This window comes from Podarcis bocagei (genome assembly GCF_964188305.1).
Source record: "Podarcis bocagei genome assembly, chromosome: 11".
Classification (NCBI taxonomy): Eukaryota; Metazoa; Chordata; class Lepidosauria; order Squamata; family Lacertidae; genus Podarcis; species Podarcis bocagei.
The window spans coordinates 26,999,760-27,017,096 of NC_138136.1; the positions used below are offsets into that span (position 1 = coordinate 26,999,760).

A 17,337-nucleotide genomic window follows, 5' to 3' on the forward strand; every position below is an offset into this window, starting at 1 on the left:
TTTAGTAGAACTGCTAAAACCTTCGTTGGCTAAGACCCCGGTAATGAATAGTAACCATTTCTCTCATAAAAAGTGGTTTGACGAGGAATGTAGACTCTTCAAGAACAACCTATATAACGAATTCTTGGCATATAGGGCATCAAATGACCCCGCACCTAGCAGTCACCTTATGAACCTCAAGAGAAGGTATAAAGCACTATTAAAGGAAAAGAAGCTTGCGGCAGAAAGAAATGAATGGAAGAACCTTCTAAAAGCTGCAGAAAATAGAAATCCCTCCTCCTTTTGGCACCAAATTTCCAAATACCTGGGTAGACCGTTGTCAAGGATAGAACCTCAAATTTCAGCTGACACCTGGGAAAGCTTCTTCTCCGATTTATATGCAGCTCACGCACCCAGCGGAGGAAGGTTAGATTTGGCCCCCTTGCCAGAGTGGGATCCTGTTACCTTCTCTGAAGTGGAAACACTTATAGGCCAATTTGAGGCGGGCAAGGCACCCGGAGACGATCTTATTTCCATAGATGTTATTAAAGCCAATAAGGATTGGTGGTGTCCACCTCTAGCAGCTCTTTTTACTTATATAAACAAAACAGCACAATTTCCTCCAAGCTGGAACTCTGCACTGGTTGTGTTAATTCACAAGAAAGGGCCGCGTACAGACCCGGCCAATTTTAGACCAATTAGCCTGCTAAATGTTATTGGGAAGATCTATTCAAGATTTCTACTTAACAAATTAACGACCTGGATGGAAAGCAACAATATCATCGCAGAGGAGCAGGCGGGTTTCCGCCCCGGAAGATCAACAACAGACCAGATCTTAATCCTAAATCACTTGGCCACCAAGTACGCTGGCAATGGCCTAAAAGCCCTCCACGTCGCCTTTATAGACTTTAAGCAGGCCTTTGATCTAATTCCCAGGAACCAGCTATGGACAAAATTGGCAGCGACATCTATCGACCGCCGCCTTCTCTTGCTGATTATTAATTTGCATACAAATACCCTCTTGAGGATTAGGATAGATAGTAAGGGGCTAGTCTCCAATCCGGTTGCCACCACTAGGGGGGTAAGACAGGGCTGTTTGCTTGCCCCTGCTCTGTTTAACTTCTATATTAATTCGCTAGTGGTGCATATGGCAAATGCTGATTTCCATCCACCAAAACTGGCAGGACGAGCCTTAAATGTCCTACTGTATGCGGACGATGCCGCCCTATTAGCTACCTCCCCCATCGGATTAAGGAGGATGCTTCGAGCTCTTCATGAATATGAGACCCAACACGAGCTCCAATTAAATTATGCCAAGACCAAAATAATGGTCTTTGCTGCTCGACCGAAACCTAATTTATGGTCAATTAATGGTATTCCTTTAGAGCAGGTCAGTTGCTTCAAATACCTGGGTCAGGTTGTAAGATCAAATAGGTCCTTCCTGGCGCACAGAGAATACATAGCCTCGAACGCATCCAAAGCAGCCCTGGCGATTAGAACCCTGTACTCCAAGAAACAGGCACAGACTGTCAATGTTGCCTTACGTCTCTTTAAAATGAAAGTCCTCCCTCTTCTGCTGGTGGGCATTGCCTTGGGCTCACGTAGGGATTTTGAAAAATTGGAATCTATCCAAACCCAATTCCTCAGGGCCATACTCAGGATCCCCCCCTCCGTGGCAGGCGCGATCATGAGATTGGAAACCGGTTGCCAAGCCTTTAGGTATGTGGCCCTGAAAGCGAAGCTATGGCTATGGCTCAAGCTCTGTTTCAGACCGCTGGGTTTGGCCCCCTTGATTCTGAGGGATAACTTTAAATCTCCATGGGAAGGGGAGATAGTGGAGGAAGTGCAGAAGTGTGGGTTGTCCTCCCTTTATATAGAGTCCATGACGTATAGCCACGCAAAGGCGGTGATCGCGCAAAGATTAAGGGATATTGCCAGACAGGAGGACATAGCCCGTGTGAAACCTGGGTTGTTTCTGGGGGAGCAGTTGTATCGGGCTGCCCCAGCTCGCTACCTGGCGGATATCCACTACGTGGAATACCGCAGACTATTTACTGCGGCTAGGCTGAATGTTCTTGACTCGGCGGTCCTGAAGGGAAGATATGGAGGAGTTCCATATGACCAGAGATTATGCCACTGTGCATTGGGTGAGGTAGAATCCACAGAGCACATTTTATTGAGCTGTCCCTTCTACAACGATTTAAGACAGTATCTTATAACTCCATACTTACCCCAGCTCAGTTCCCGACAAAGAGGAATCCAGACAGCATATCTGCTAAATAAGTCTTCTGGGAAAACAACCTTGTCAGTGGCTAAATTTCTTTTCCTGGCACTCAAGCGTCGGAAACGTATAACTGAATGCTTTGATGTGGGTTATCTGTGAGAGGTCTATTTCTGTGGCCCTACCTTACCTATGTATCTCCTATGATGTTATAGTTTATAATTATTGTGTAATGTTTTAATTCTGACTATCGGTCGAATAAAGAAATTGATTGATTGAAACTGCTCTGGGTGTCTTTTTGGCTGAAGCACAAAAGCTGGATGTTACCAATTAATGGAATAAGTTATGTTGTGATAAGATTTACGTAGGTGTGTGAGGTATAAGTGAGGCCATATTCTTCACTTGACCTGAAACTGTTAGTCCATGTCAGCAGCCTTCCTTGTTGCTTTTTTTCCTGTCTGGCACATTGTTGGTTCATGCCCTTAAAGCACATTTGTATTGATTACCTCTTCCTTCTAGTGACCTCATGTCAAAAGGGCATCTTGTTCCTTCACATTTTGGAATAGTGATGCATAAAACTGACCTAACATTTACCTGTTGTATATTCTTATTTGAAAGGGGGCAGACTTGGAAAAGTTAAAGGCCCAACGTTCCGAATATCAGGAGTGCAAGTAAATGCAAAACTAGTCATCTCACATGAAGAAGAGCTAGAACCGTTGCATAAATCCATTCCCTCCGATCCAGAGGAAAGGAAGAGGTTTGTTACATTTGTTTTATTTTGATTGGGGGGGGGTGTATGTTGCTAGGGAGTTCTGACCACATCATTATTCAGGAGTTTGAATATCTCCATTTGCATAACAGCACCCCTTGCTTTTGCCACAGCTGATCTAGCTTTTTTCCTATTCTAGCCACTCATATGCACAGATCTGAGGAGTGAGACCCATGAAGAGCAGAGCAAGTGTCGTATAGTGGTTAGAGTGCCTGATAGTTCAGGAACTCATGGCCTATTTGGTAGAGCCCCCTTTCTGATACCAGCATTGTTGCAACTTACCTGGGAGGGGGTTGGGCAGAGGCGTGGCGAGGTCAAGGCTATGCAGATGGACCAACAGAGTCAGTATGGCACTCTCACCAGTGTGCCTTCACAGTTTTGTCACTACGTTTCTCTCCCCTCCCCCCCCCCCAGCCCTTCCAGGTAATTTGCAGCAGTACCAGAGGGTAGCACCATGGCTTGCCCCACACATGGGTCACTATTGCTCATAGCACTGATGTAAAAATAAAATGAAAGGGAACCATGTGGTCTACACTGAACTCTTTAGGGGAAGAGTGCCATTAAACTTCTGTTTTTGCTTCCTTTTTTAATGATTATATTGTATCTAGCTGCCAGTAGAGGTAATACAAATAGCTTGTGAACTTATTGTTTTTCATTTAGATACACCGTTCCTTGTCATACTAAGGCTGCTCATTTTGATATAGACTGGGGCAGGGAAGATGACTCTAATCTTCTAATAGGCATATATGAATATGGATATGGTAGTTGGGAAATGATCAAAATGGACCCAGATCTCAACTTGACACACAAGGTAAGTTCTGCTGTCTGTCTGAACATAATGTTATTCAGGAGATCAAAAATTGCTGGTTGAATGGTTACGGGGGTAGCCAAGTGGACTGTATTCTGATTTGAGACATTTAGATGAGCCTGACTGTTGTATCTCATTTCTCACACTCTGCATTCCCACTTTAGTCTTTTATATTTTTAGTTATTCCATGGTATCCCTGGAAAATTTTACAGAGGGCTTCCTTTGTTACTGGTGCATTATTATTGTCTTTCCTCTCTAATGGACAGCATGAGAGCCAACAAATTGAAGCTTCGTCTAGATAAGATTGCGGCACTTATTCGGCGGTTCCCTAGACAGTGTGGGTGGGAGGTTGCCTGCTCTTGATGGGGTTACACGCCTTCTGAAGAAGCGAGTATGTAGCTTGAGGGTACTTCTGGTTCCATTGCTGTTGCTTGAGGCTCCAGTGGCCTCTTCAGCTAGTGGCCCAGCTGCACCCCATCTGGACAGGAATAGCCTAACTTCTCTTATCGATGCTCTGATAACTTCTAGGATAGATTACTGCAATGCATTATATGTGGGGCTGCCTCTGAAGATGGTTCAGAAACTTCAGCTTGTACAGAATTTGGCAGCCAGGTTGCTCACCAGGGCAAGACAGTTTGGGTTTATTACCACAATCCTGGGTCAACTGCACTGGCTTCCAGTGGGTTTATTACCACAATCCTGGGTCAACTGCACTTAGCTTCCAGTGCTGGTTTTTACCTAAAGGTAAAGTGACCCCTGACCATTAGGTCCAGTCGTGGCCGACTCGGGTTGCGGCGCTCATCTCGCTTTATTGGCTGAGGGAGCCGGCGTACAGCTTCCGGGTCATGTGGCCAGCATGACTAAGCCGCTTCTGGCGAACCAGAGCAGCGCACGGAAGTGCCGTTTACCTTCCCGCCAGAGCGGTGCCTATTTATCTACTTGCACTTTGAAGTGTTTTCGAACTGCTAGGTTGGCAGGAGCTGGGACCGAGCAACAGGAGCTCACCCCGTCGCGGGGATTCGAACCGCCTACCTTCTGGTCAGCAAGCCCAAGAGGCTCAATAGTTTAGACCACAGCACCACCTCACATCCCGGTTTTTACCTATAAAGTCTTAAATGGCTCGGGACTGCAGTACCTCAAGAACCCCCTCTCTCCATATGAACTGCCTCACCCTGCGATCATCATCTGAGGCCTTTCTTTGTGTGCCTCCTCCATGAGAGGTGCAGAGGGTGGCAACATGAGAACAGGCCTTTTCTGCGGTGGCTCCCTGCTTGTGGAATGCTCTCCTTAGGGAGCCTTGCCTGGCGCCTTCATTAGATATCTTTAGGGATCAGGTGAAAACCAGGCATTTTAAGAACTCTTGTGTTCCATTTTTGATAAGAAAAAGAAAGTTGTGCTGAAAGAATCTAGATTCAGACAGCTTTCCCCAGATTAGTGAATCTTTTCTTATCCATCAAGCTGATAAAACTCTCTGTACTTGGAAAAAAAATCATCTTAAATTGCCCTTTCAGATTCTACCAGATGATCCAGATAAGAAACCCCAAGCCAAACAGTTACAGACCCGTGCAGACTACCTCATAAAATTACTCAGTAAGGATCTTGCAAGGAAGGAAGCACAAAGACTATCTGGAGCAGTAAGTTATTTTCTGTGTATTATCTTTTTAAGTGCACCTACTTGAACTTGTATCTAACATGGCACTTTTCTGATATTCAGGGAGGCTCAAAAAGAAGGAAAATGAGAACTAAGAAGAGTAAGACCATAAAAGCAGCAAAAATTAAGGAGGAGACAAAGAGTGATACATCACCACCACCTTCAGATAAGTCTGAGGAAGAAGAGGAGGAAGATAGTAAGGTGAATATCTAGAAGTTTGAATTTGTGCAAAAAATAATTTTTAAGCATTAGATTTATTTGTTTGATTGGCCATTTTGAAGTTTTATCATTCAAAAAGCCCCCATATTTCAGCCAGGGGGCTGTAGTGAAGAAAATAGTGGTTTTCCTCAGACCACAACAAATTCAGATGACATTTCATCTCATGACTTCACCCCTCTGGTGAACTAGCTCTCTTGACATGAACCAATAGCAACTGAAATATGGCCAGAGTATAATTGATTGGGCAAATAACCGACAACTTGCACCTTGCATGGTAATTAGGTTCAAGGGATTGAGCATACAGCTAAAACTGCACATAGCCAGAACAACCCCAGAACCCCCACCCCACCTTTCTGGAGCCGAGTGGGCCTTGTCTCCCACATGAGTCAGAGTGTTTCTAAGCTCTGCCTGTCTTCTTACCCAGCTCTGGGAGGCTCCCATGAGAGACCGACAGTAAGTGGAACAAACTGAACATTGAATTTAAATTGGAAGTGGGTGCACCGGTCTGCTGAAGCTCTCTTTTCCATCTACCTCTGCTCCATTGAATGTGTAGGTGAAAAAGGAGCAGCTGTGGCAAATAAAAGTTTGGCAATAGAACTGAATGGAGGGCTATGTCACCAAAAGAAATGACCAAGTACTAAATGATTCTAATATTTATATCTGAACTTCTTAAATTAGCATTTTGATGTACATGCGTGTATGTTCCAGGATGAAATGGCTGCAGTAAAACATCCAAGCAAAAAGATAAAAGCAGAAAAAGAAAATGAAGAAAAATCTGATGCAGATATTGTCCTGAAGAAGGAGGCTGATGACAAAAGAGAGGCCAAGGAAAACAAGAGGGAGCTCAAAAGGGAGAGAAAAGAAAAAGAGGACAAAAAAGAATTAAGGGAAAAAGATGCAAAGGAGAAGAAGGAAAGTAAAGCAAAAGAGTACATGCAGAGAGAGAAAGAAGTAAAAGAAGAGAAGGTAATTAAGTCAGAGCCATATTAGACCACTTCGTGCCCATAATAAGCATGCTGTGTTCCTCTCCCGCAGGGGTGGGGTCTGAAGGGGGTGTAGGCCTGATGCAGAAGTCAGAACCAGGTGGAACTTCCTTACTCTCCTGTACTCTTCACATAGATTGTGACTAAGGTCTCAAAAGGAAGGGAAAAGCCTTGTATGCTTCATTTTGCTCTCTAGTAACATCATTGTGTACCCAGTCTATATATGTTATGTGTGGAATGCTGCTTTACCTTAATGTACATCACTCTGCTTCAATGGTGGTTTTTCGCAATCAAGCAGTATATGATTTTTTTTAATGAAGTGAATATTTAGCACATCACTTCAGAAATTTTGAATCTCTTAATTTCTAGATGAATGAGTCCAGATCTGAAAACAAAGACAAAAGCAAGAAATCTCCTTCGGCAGACACTCCTGTTCATATAACAGCAAGTAGTGAGCCAGTTCCTATATCTGAAGAATCAGAAGAACTGGATCAGAAGACATTCAGTATTGTAAGACTTCTTCAGAATATTTTGTCGTTTGGTCATACTAATTGGCATGAGGCATGTGATTCACTGTTAGCAGAAAAAGCGTTCATTAGGCCGTCGGTTAAATATGGCTCTTGAAAGATGATGGCTACCCAGTTTGTACTCTGCAAACTGTCTTTAAAAAGTTTTAAACCATGCTTTGTATGTTCATATGGATTATTAAGTTTGATTCTCCATATAAAATTTAAATATTATTTTATTTGTACCCCGCCCATCCATCTGGTTTGCCCCAGCCACTCTGGGCAGCAACCAACAAATACAAAAGCATAATAAAATATCAAACATTAAAAACTTCCCTATACAGGGCTGCCTTCAGATGTTTTCTAAAAGTTGTATAGTTATTTATCTCCTTAACCTCTGATGGGAGGGCAGTCCACAGGGTGGGTGCCACTACCAGAAGGCTAAATTGGCAATAAATTGCATTTTCTTAGAAAACACAGTAAAAGCAAGAGTGGTGGGCAGAATCTTCATGTTATAGATGTCTAGTGTCTATAAATGTCACTTTATGTTGATAGAATGCCAGATCTCTGAATATTTCTTTATTTTTTCCAGTGTAAAGAAAGAATGAGGCCTGTCAAAGCAGCACTGAAACAGCTGGATAGACCAGAGAAAGGTCTTTCAGAAAGGGAACAACTAGAACATACTAGACAGTGTCTTATCAAAATTGGAGATCATATTACGGAGTGTCTAAAAGAATACACAAATCCTGAACAAATAAAGCAGTGGCGAAAGTAAGTAATCTCTGAGGTAGGAAAAAATTTGTCTTCTAAGTGCCCCTGTTAGCACCTATGGGCAAAACCTCTATTTTGCAAAAAAAAATATTTCCCAACCTGTGGAAAAGCACTTGGAGGTGTTATCATGAGAGAGAGAGGCTACTTAACCTTTTGCCAGCCGTTTCTTTGATCAGGACCAGCCACTTCTCTCTGTATGAGGTGAAAAGCAGTCTTTGTAATTACGATGGTGGAGGTGGCGAAAGCGTGTCAGAGCCTGTCATGGAGATTCCTAATAGCATATTTAATTTACAAATTAATGAAACCTGTTCAGAAGGTTCATCATGGGTTCATACATCTGAAATTCCTGCAGTTACTGGAGAGAAGAGATCCAGGAAAACAGTCTTCTGAAAACGCTTATGTGTACAAATGCCCCATTTGTACATAAGGTTCAACTATTCAGTTTTTATGGCTGTACGGGAAAAGCAGTATGGTTTGCTGCCTAGCTAGCTTTTTTAATGCCTAGGCACTTTCTTTTTAATTGCCTACTCTTTATGGCCATGTGGAGGGAAAAGTAGTAAATATTGCTTGAAGAAAATGTGTTCAGCCCATTTACAGTTTGCAAGATGACAGCTAAATTATATTTTAATTTAAAGTTATGTGAACCAACAGAGCTACATATCTGCTATATCATAGTGCAGTCTGTATACTAACCACTAGATGGAGGCTCAATTCTGTTATATCTCTGACTAGCTTGAGGTATACTTTGCTGTGCAGATTTATATATGTGTAACTATTTCAGAGTTACTTTATAAAATTATTTTTTGTTTTTAATATGATGCAATTCACTCCATAATAGTAAAAGCAATAACAGTGATAGTGATGTACAAGTAAAATAATGTACTGTAGAACCAGGAACATGACCTGCTAATGATCTTTTAAAAAACTATACCACTTTTTCTCTTCTATTCTAGAAACCTGTGGATTTTTGTTTCCAAGTTTACAGAATTTGATGCCAGAAAGCTACACAAATTGTACAAACATGCAATTAAAAAACGCCAAGAAACACAGGTATTAATAGACTGTCAAGTAATACAGAACAAATAAACTTTTACCTGTGTTATTCTAACATTGCTATTAGTACTTCATGCAAATGAGACATATTTGGAACTTTATTATTTCGGTTTAATTTGGTAATAAAAAAATTCCTTATTTTTTCCCCCCAGCAGCACAATGACCAGAATATCAGCAGCAGTGTGAATACACATTTGATTAGAAATCCAGGTAAGAACCTCAGTGTTGGGATGCTAAATTTTATACAATAAACAAATAGTTCCCATTCTAGATAGTAGGTTCGATGTAGAGAAAATTGCATGAATGGAGCTGCTAGAAACTGACTTCCCCACTCCTCACCCCAGCAGCTCTCCAAGCCACTCCACCCAAAGAATTGGGGACTGGAGGGGGGAAGGACTGAGGGGAAAGTAGTCCCTGAAAGACAAGCGTGTTCTCTGAATGAAACCTGGGGGGCTGTGAGAGCTGCCTAAACATGCATATGTGTATGTGAGTGAAGCAGGGATGCGGGTGGCACTGTGGGTTAAACCACAGAGCCTAGGACTTGCCGATCAGAAGGTTGGCGGTTCAAATCCCCGCGACGGGGTGAGCTCCCGTTGCTCAGTCCCTGCTCCTGCCTACCTAGCAGTTCGAAAGCACGTCAAAGTGCAAGTAGATAAATAGGTACCGCTCGGGCGGGAAGGTAAACGTCGTTTCTGTGCGCTTCTCTGGTTCACCAGAAGCAGTTTAGTCATGCTGGCCACATGACCCGGAAGCTGTACGCCGGCTTCCTCGGCCAATAAAGCAAGATGAGCGCCGCAACCCCAGAGTCGGCCACGACTGGACCTAATGGTCAGGGGTCCCTTTACCTTTGTGAGTGAAGCTAGCATCATATCAGTGTGTAGCAATGTACTGCTATCTCAGGTGGCATGTATAAATTATTTGTTTGAGCAACAAGTCTTGAGATTAGCCTGCAATTTACTCAGATCATTAAAATGCATGGAAATGGGTAGTTCTCATTATGAATTTTAGCTTATCACAGCCAGCCATAAGAACATTGGGAATTGGTGAGACTTCTTTACAACTAAGGGTTTTAAGGATCAGGCTGCAAGTTTCAGTGCTTTTGAATCAGGCTTAGAATGTGTGGGAAAAGTTAAAGCCTTCTCTTTAAATGTTGTCAAATGGATTATTTAAATACATTAATTTAGTTCTTCACTTTTTCAGCCCATTTGCTGATCTTGAAAACATTCACCTGGTAATTTATGTTGCCTATTTACAGCTAAACAAATCTCTCTACTTTCATTTAAGCAGATGTGGAACGCCTAAAAGAGAATACGAATCATGACGATAGTAGCAGAGACAGTTATTCCTCTGACAGACACTTATCACAATATCACGATCATCACAAAGACAGACTTCATGGAGATACCTACAAGAAAAGTGACTCTAGGAAAAGGCCTTATTCCAGCTTCAGCAATGGAAAAGATCATAGAGATTGGGATCACTATAAACAGGATAGCAGGTGAGTTTGTGACAGCCAGCCACGTAACCCTGTTTTCCCAATTACTTCACAATTCTTCTGCAATATTTCTCACTAACGAGATGATTAGGACTTTTTGCTCAGAAACTGTTGGCTGTGTGTAGGGCAAAAACATGCATGATGATAATACATGTCTGAACGCACTGCTATTTTTGGTTTTATATTTGGGGAAAGGGGTGGCCAGGAGTGTGATAGGGCTGCAGTTTGTTGGTGTGCAAACCCCACAACTGATGCAGTTAGCGTTTTAAAAGATCAGCAGCTTAGATGCAAAGATCTGTTTCTTGCAAGGGCCCCCAAACTAGTCAAGCTTCAATTCAGGCGATCTGTGGCATGTCTGTAAAAATACGAATAAAAGTCATACATAGCACATTACGATTTCAGCAACAGGCAGATATAACATTAAAAGGTCCGTCGGCTCCCATAGCAGTTTTCAAGTGGTCCATCCAAGGGGAAGTTTAATGTCACCTGTAGTTTGGTTCACAGTTGCATTGCTGAGAGAAAAGTGATGCAATGCTACGCTGTGCTATCCTGTCCACCTCGCAGAGCACATCAGGATGCTAGAATCAGTTGGTTTTTCCCTTAGTTTTCAGGAATCTTTTATTGTTTTGTTCTTAGAAGAAGGTGTGTGTGTGTTTAAAAAATCCTGTTGCATTTCTACAAGGCCTACTCTTTTAAGATAGCTTCTGCTAGTATTTATTTTGTGTTTCAGATACTACAGTGATGGAAAGCACAGAAAGCTAGATGACCATAGGAACAGAGATCACAGGTCCAGTCTGGAAGGAAGCTTAAAAGACAGTCGGTCACACTCCGATCATCGGATACACTTAGACCATCGATCCAGTTCAGACTACAGCCATCATAAATCTTCGAGGGACTATAGGTATCACTCGGACTGGCAAATGGACCACAGAGCTTCCAGCAGCGGTCCTAGGTCACCATTAGATCAGAGAGCTTATGACTCCAGATCTCCCTTAGGACACAGATCTCCTTTTGAACATTCATCAGATCACAAAAGTACACCGGAACATATGTGGAGTAGCCGGAAGACATAGCAAAGACTAACATTTCCTGGACTTTTTTTTTTTTTTGCCATACACAATAAACTAACACAGCAATTGCCTTACATGACTTGAAAGACATGGACCGTATGTGCTATGAGTAGCAGTATTGTTACTACTTTCCAGTATGCTAGGTCTATTACCCCAACAGAAGAGAAAATATTTTTGTATTTAAAGTTTTAATGCTGCACTGTGCTACAAATGTTGTAGCGCATTTTTTTAAAGAAAATATGTTTACTTTTTACAGGGACCTCAACACTGCCCCACTCAGACTGGATCTTAATCTGAACTCCTCCTCATCGAAGTGGTTTTATTCTGAACACAATTTAAATTATGTTTTTAGATGAGCATTTACATGTTGACCTGTGATCATATTTCAGGAAAAAATCAAGAGGTTGTTTTTTTAAAAAAAAAAAAAATAAAGATTCAAGGACTCTGTTCACTTTCCAAAGCTACTTGTTTACATTGTACACTGCGACCACCTTGCCGCTTTTTCATCACAAGCTTGAATATTTAAATTCTGTACCTAGAATTGTAAAATAGCCACATGTTCCCCAGTTTGATCAGTTGTAATGCCCTTTTACAAAATGGCTGTAAATTATTGTAAATTAATTAAATGAGCTTCTCCTCCCCCAGACATTTCCGTTCAGACTTGGCCTACCTTCCTCAAATGTGAAAAAGTATTAATTTCTAAAATAAAATATCTGATGCGGAGTCATTGTTCAGACTAAAACTGAGAAAAAGTAACCTCTTTATCATAGCTATATAATAAGATATTTTATTTAAATTATTGGTTGGCCTTTTAAAAACTAAAATTCTGCTTCTTTGATGTTGTAGTGTGAGAACTTCGAGTGATGCTTGGATATTGTTTTTATAACATAAACAAGTCTCACTAAGTGAGCATGGAATTGAAGATTGCATATGCATAGTCATTTCAATAAATTTTCATCAGTGTTTAAACACTGGCCATCACAATTTCAATTAGTTTGAGATAATTCATTTTAGCAAGACTAAGCAGTACATAGTTACTTTAGATTTCTATTTCTGCTGTTCCCTAAGGACTGAGATTGACAACTTGTTCAGTACCAAAATGCAACTTCAAAATGTATCCTGAATCAGAGGACCCTGGCTAATGTTTTTACTTTACCCTCAGTGCCAATTTATAAATATGCTCTGGTTCAATGCAGCGATTTTACTGGTTGGTACAGTACTGACTATATTCATACTACTTGAAGGTCAAATGAATATTTTAAAAGCATATGTAGTCACCATAGATGCTTACCATTACGGAGCAGGCACGTTCCAGAATTAACAGGTTGAATCAACAATGTTAATTTAATCCATGGTACTTCTGAACTGGAGCAAGGAGAAGACTACAACCCAGATGTTTTACTACTCTGCTATAAATATGGAGACGCAATCAAAGGGGGTGTGGGGTTCCCTGCTTCTAATTCTGGAAGACAGTGACCAAGTCCCGGCAGATGAGCACCATATTTTTCGCTCTATAACACACACCCGACCATAACACGCACACAGTTTTTAGAGGAGGAAAACAAGAAGAAAAAAATTCTAAACGAAACAGTGCATGTATGATTTTTGTGGTTCATGCTGTGGCCACAGACATGTGATCTGACAGTGAGTTTGGAGTAGCCCAATGCAAAATCCTGAGGATCCATGTGGATCCATGCTTTGTAACCACGTTTTTGCACCACTGTGGCCCCAGGCAACAGTGGGTGCGTGATTTTTTGGGTGCAAGATGTAGCCATGGACATGTTATGTGATCTGATGGTGAATTTGGGGTGACCCAGTGCAAAAATCCTGAGGATCCATGTGGATCCGTGCTTTGTAACCATGTTTTAAGTGGGGAGGGAAGGAAAAGCACTCAAGGGACAAGGAGAAGGATGCTGCTAATAATGCAGAAGAGGGGTTTAAGGGGAGAAGAAGCATGCGTGGGGTGGGTGGAGAAGGATGCTGCTAATACAGTGGTGCCCCGCAAGACGAACGCCTCGCGAGACGAAAAACTCGCAAAATGAAAGGTTTTTTCGTTTTCGAGTTGCCTCGCAAGATGAATCTCCCTATGGGCTTGCTTCGCAAAACGAAGCTTGCCCCGCAAGCTCCGGGGACAGCGGGTCTTCCCCACTGTCCCCGGATCTCTTTTGAAGCAAGGGGTGGCGGGGAGAAGCGATCTTTTCCCCGCAGCCACTTGCTTCAAAAGAGGGGAGCGGTGCTTCCCCTCTGTCCCCGGGCGGTCTCCATAGGAACGCATTGATTGATTTTCAATGCATTCCTATGGGAAACCGTGCTTCGCAAGACAAAAAACTCACAAGAAGAAAAAACTTGCGGAACGAATTAATTTCGTCTTGCGAGGCACCACTGTAATGAAGAAGAGGGGTATAAGGGGAGAAGGATCCTCTCCCGCTTTGCTCCTTTGAAGCAAGCAGGCTCTGCTTTTCTCCCTCCTCCCCGCTCATCCCCGGCTTAGCGAGCTGAAAAACTTTGCTGCTATTTAGCGAGCTGAGTGGGGAGGAGAGAGGGACAGAGAGCCTGCTTGCTTTAAAGGAACCAACCGGACAGGAGCCGCTTACACTCGTGTAAGCGGCTCCTCTCCTCTCCCGCTTTGCTCCTTTAAAGCAAGCAGGCTCTGTCCCTCTCTCCTCCCCACTCAGCGGCTCTTCTCCCGCTTTGCTGTTTCAAAGCGAGCCACGGAGGAGGGAAGGAAGGGGAACCATGGATCCTCTGCTCACGGCTGCAGCAGATCCCCCCCCCCCGCCACCCATAGGCATTCCCTCCATAACACACACAGACATTTCCCCTTACTTTCTAGGAGGAAAAAAGTGAGTTATGGTGCAAAAAAATACGGTATTTGAGTTTTGGTCTGCACGGCTTGTGTTAACATCCTTGCTGAATTATGAATATACTGAATAGTCTCAGGCCCTTTCAAGTTCTTGCTTGTGAAATGGGAGTAAGAGTGATGCTGGAAGCTCATGTAGTTTGAGAAATGCTGTATGAAGGGTTTAGCAGGGGTGCTGTGCCAATTATATAGCAAATATAAGATGACACGCCATCCTTAGTACAGTAGTCCCTGTGTTTTAATGCACATGGAGTATGTTTGCAGCAAAGTGGATTCAGAATGTTCTGTCAAGCTACTGAAGAGGGTTTGGCTTCTACTACTGTAGATACATTTTAATTTAACTGTTGCCTCAGCCACTGCTGCTGAGATGGATGGAATTTCTTGAGTGCTTAAAACCTGAAAATATTTCTCATTAGCTGAGACGTAATTGGCAAATTTTGCTTTATTCAAACTCAAAATTCCTACCTTTTGGATTCACAGGTTCTTGCAAGCCGCTGTTTTTTTACTGACCTGCAGTTTGATGAGCTATGATTGTGCTGGCAGCAGGTGAACTTTGGTAAATTCAGCACAGATTCAGCAACATGAGTGACGGGGGGGGGGGGGGCAGGGACCGGGATATCGAAATGATTTATCCAAGTGAAACCAAGAACAAAGAGAATCTGTGAAGAAAAGCATAAAACCAACTGAGGTGTGCAATTTTGAAGTCAATTTTATCTATACAACTTGTCCACCTCGAATGGAGAGGACAGGTTGTTCGGGGAGTTCACTGAAGCCGAGCAGCTACACAAGGAATTGGCTGCAGGAGGATTTGTCAGATGGTACCAAGAATTCTCCATCCCGGGAGAATGGATGAAACTAGTCCAGGCTAACTTGCTTGTAGTGTCACAAGCAGAACAGCAGGTGGCAGTAGTGATAGGGCAGCTAAGCTGTGGCTTGCCATCTTTGAAATGCTGTCTGCCAGCTCTTTGCATTTTTTAAATCACCTGGGGAAGAGCATTTTATTTGCCTAAACCTTTAAAGACCTTCCCCCCTTTTCTACTTGCTTTCATAATTTTGTTGATTTTAAATTCTTACGTTGCTCTAGGAATCCGAGCTGAAAAGCTGGTTGTTACGATTTGGCAACAATGCAAACTTGGATGGTAGCGCTATGTGATTATTGCAAAGTGAAATTGGAGATTCCCCAGGAGATCTTGCGATCTGTAAGAATATGAAGGGATCCAGTGTTCTTGCTGAGCGGAATGCTGTTGAACAGAGTCAAAAACAAGAGGAGTCGCAGATGTGTTAAAGCATGCATTACATCGAACTATAAATGGACTTTAGGGAAATGATCTGAATTGCTACAAATGTTTTAGAAGCAAAGGTGATAAGAGTAAAGGCATTGTTCTCTTCTTTCCGGTTGTGAGAGACAATGCTGTGGAACCCAAATCCTGTGTCTGTCTGAGATTTAATAGTACTGGTTGCCACCGGGCTTTTGAACCCAGGCAATCCTCATATATCAGGATTTTCTGGTGCTTCACCCTGACTCCAGAATTAGTGACTGAACCTAGTCCCACAGAGGCAACTGGCATGAGCAGGCCTTTGCTCTCAAAAGACTGATGTGAGTCAACCCTTGGTTTAATCCAAGACTTCATTCAACTGAACGCGTCAAAAATCGTGTTACATCATGTTGAGCATACATTCATATTTCCTGTTGTCCAGGGATACAGCATAAGAGCCTGCTAGGATGAGGCCGATAGCCCATCTAGTTCAAGCATCTTAATTCAACCCGATGTGGCCAACCCGATGCCTGTGGGACTCCAGCAAGGAATCTGCTTGGGGACGGGGAGTGAAATCCTACTTGGTTCAAGCAGTCTAGAGAAAGCATGGGGAAAGCCCGGAATGACAGGTTTCCTTGTCTCGATCCCAATGAGTTGTGGCAAAAAGAACCATGTTCTCTCTGCAATTCTCTGCACATGTAGAGGCCTTCTGTAGACCTAGCTGAAGCAGTCTAAAGGTAAAGCTCATCTTGTCCTTAGCGCAAACAAATGAGTTATTGTCAATGAACAATCACATAAAGAGGCTGTATGGTGCCACTGCCCTTTCATTTCCACCATTCTTCTTTGCAGTATAGTATGTGCAAGATAACAGCCTTGTTTCAAGCATCTTTTTATAACGACAAATAAAGTTTTGCTGAGAAAGGAGGCCTCTAAAGGTGGAACCAAAAAACACAACAAAGTGATTCCATGTCCTTTTTTTTTTTTTAGAAGGACTTGGAACCATGAAAAATAAAACACAATTATGGTATTTTTTTTAAAAAAAAAACCAATTTACGTACTGCTGAGGAGGAGTTGTAATTCTTACTGACGCCTGCAGTATCTTTTTTTACTTTAGTGTGCTGACCTTTATAGCAAGACATTGTAATCCTATGAATTTGTAGTGGAAGGGGATGTAGCTCAGTGATGGGGCCCTTTGCATGGGAAGGATCTGTTCAATTCTCCACCTCTCCAGGTAGGGCTGAGGAAAGATCCCTGTGCGAGACCCTGAAGAGTCACTGCCAGGCAATGTCAACAAAACAGCCAGAATGACCAATGGCCTGACTCTATATAACACAGATTCCTACATGCTCAGCAGTGAATCACATTGGAAAGCTGGCTGCTACTGGGAAAGGGGACCAGGGTGGTGCTGTGGTCTTAACCACTGAGCCTCTTGGAAGGTTGGTGGTTCAAATCCCCATGACGGGGTGAGCTCCCATTGCTCTGTCCCAGCTCCTTCCAACCTAGCAGTTCGAAAGCACACCAGTGCAAGTAGATAAATAGGTACCGCTGTGGCGGGAAGGTAAACAACGTTTCCGTGCACCCTGGTTTCCATTGTGGTGTTCCAATGCGCCAGAAGCGGTTTAGTCATGCTGGCCACATGACCCGGAAAGCTGCCTGCGGACAAATGGTGGCTCCCTCGGCCTGAAAGCGAGATGAG

At 42.8% G+C, this 17,337-nt stretch overlaps 1 protein-coding gene across 2 annotated transcripts in view; it reads left to right on the top strand.

Annotated features, from left to right (window-relative positions):
• CHD1 (chromodomain helicase DNA binding protein 1) overlaps positions 1 to 11,972 on the top strand; it is a 51,511-nt gene extending 39,539 nt beyond the window's left edge. Inside the window, exons 27-37 of one of the 2 annotated variants that reach the window (XM_081212314.1) lie at positions 2,819 to 2,957; positions 3,630 to 3,780; positions 5,289 to 5,411; positions 5,492 to 5,629; positions 6,356 to 6,613; positions 7,000 to 7,140; positions 7,729 to 7,907; positions 8,861 to 8,957; positions 9,113 to 9,170; positions 10,248 to 10,458; positions 11,186 to 11,972. In XM_081212314.1, coding sequence (XP_081068440.1) covers positions 2,819 to 2,957; positions 3,630 to 3,780; positions 5,289 to 5,411; positions 5,492 to 5,629; positions 6,356 to 6,613; positions 7,000 to 7,140; positions 7,729 to 7,907; positions 8,861 to 8,957; positions 9,113 to 9,170; positions 10,248 to 10,458; positions 11,186 to 11,528 — 1,838 coding nt within the window. In that variant the 3' untranslated portion in view covers positions 11,529 to 11,972. The remainder of the gene's footprint in view (positions 1 to 2,818; positions 2,958 to 3,629; positions 3,781 to 5,288; positions 5,412 to 5,491; positions 5,630 to 6,355; positions 6,614 to 6,999; positions 7,141 to 7,728; positions 7,908 to 8,860; positions 8,958 to 9,112; positions 9,171 to 10,247; positions 10,459 to 11,185) is intronic. The other variant, XM_081212315.1, reaches the window with a different exon arrangement.
• The last annotated feature ends 5,365 nt before the right edge of the window (positions 11,973 to 17,337 follow it).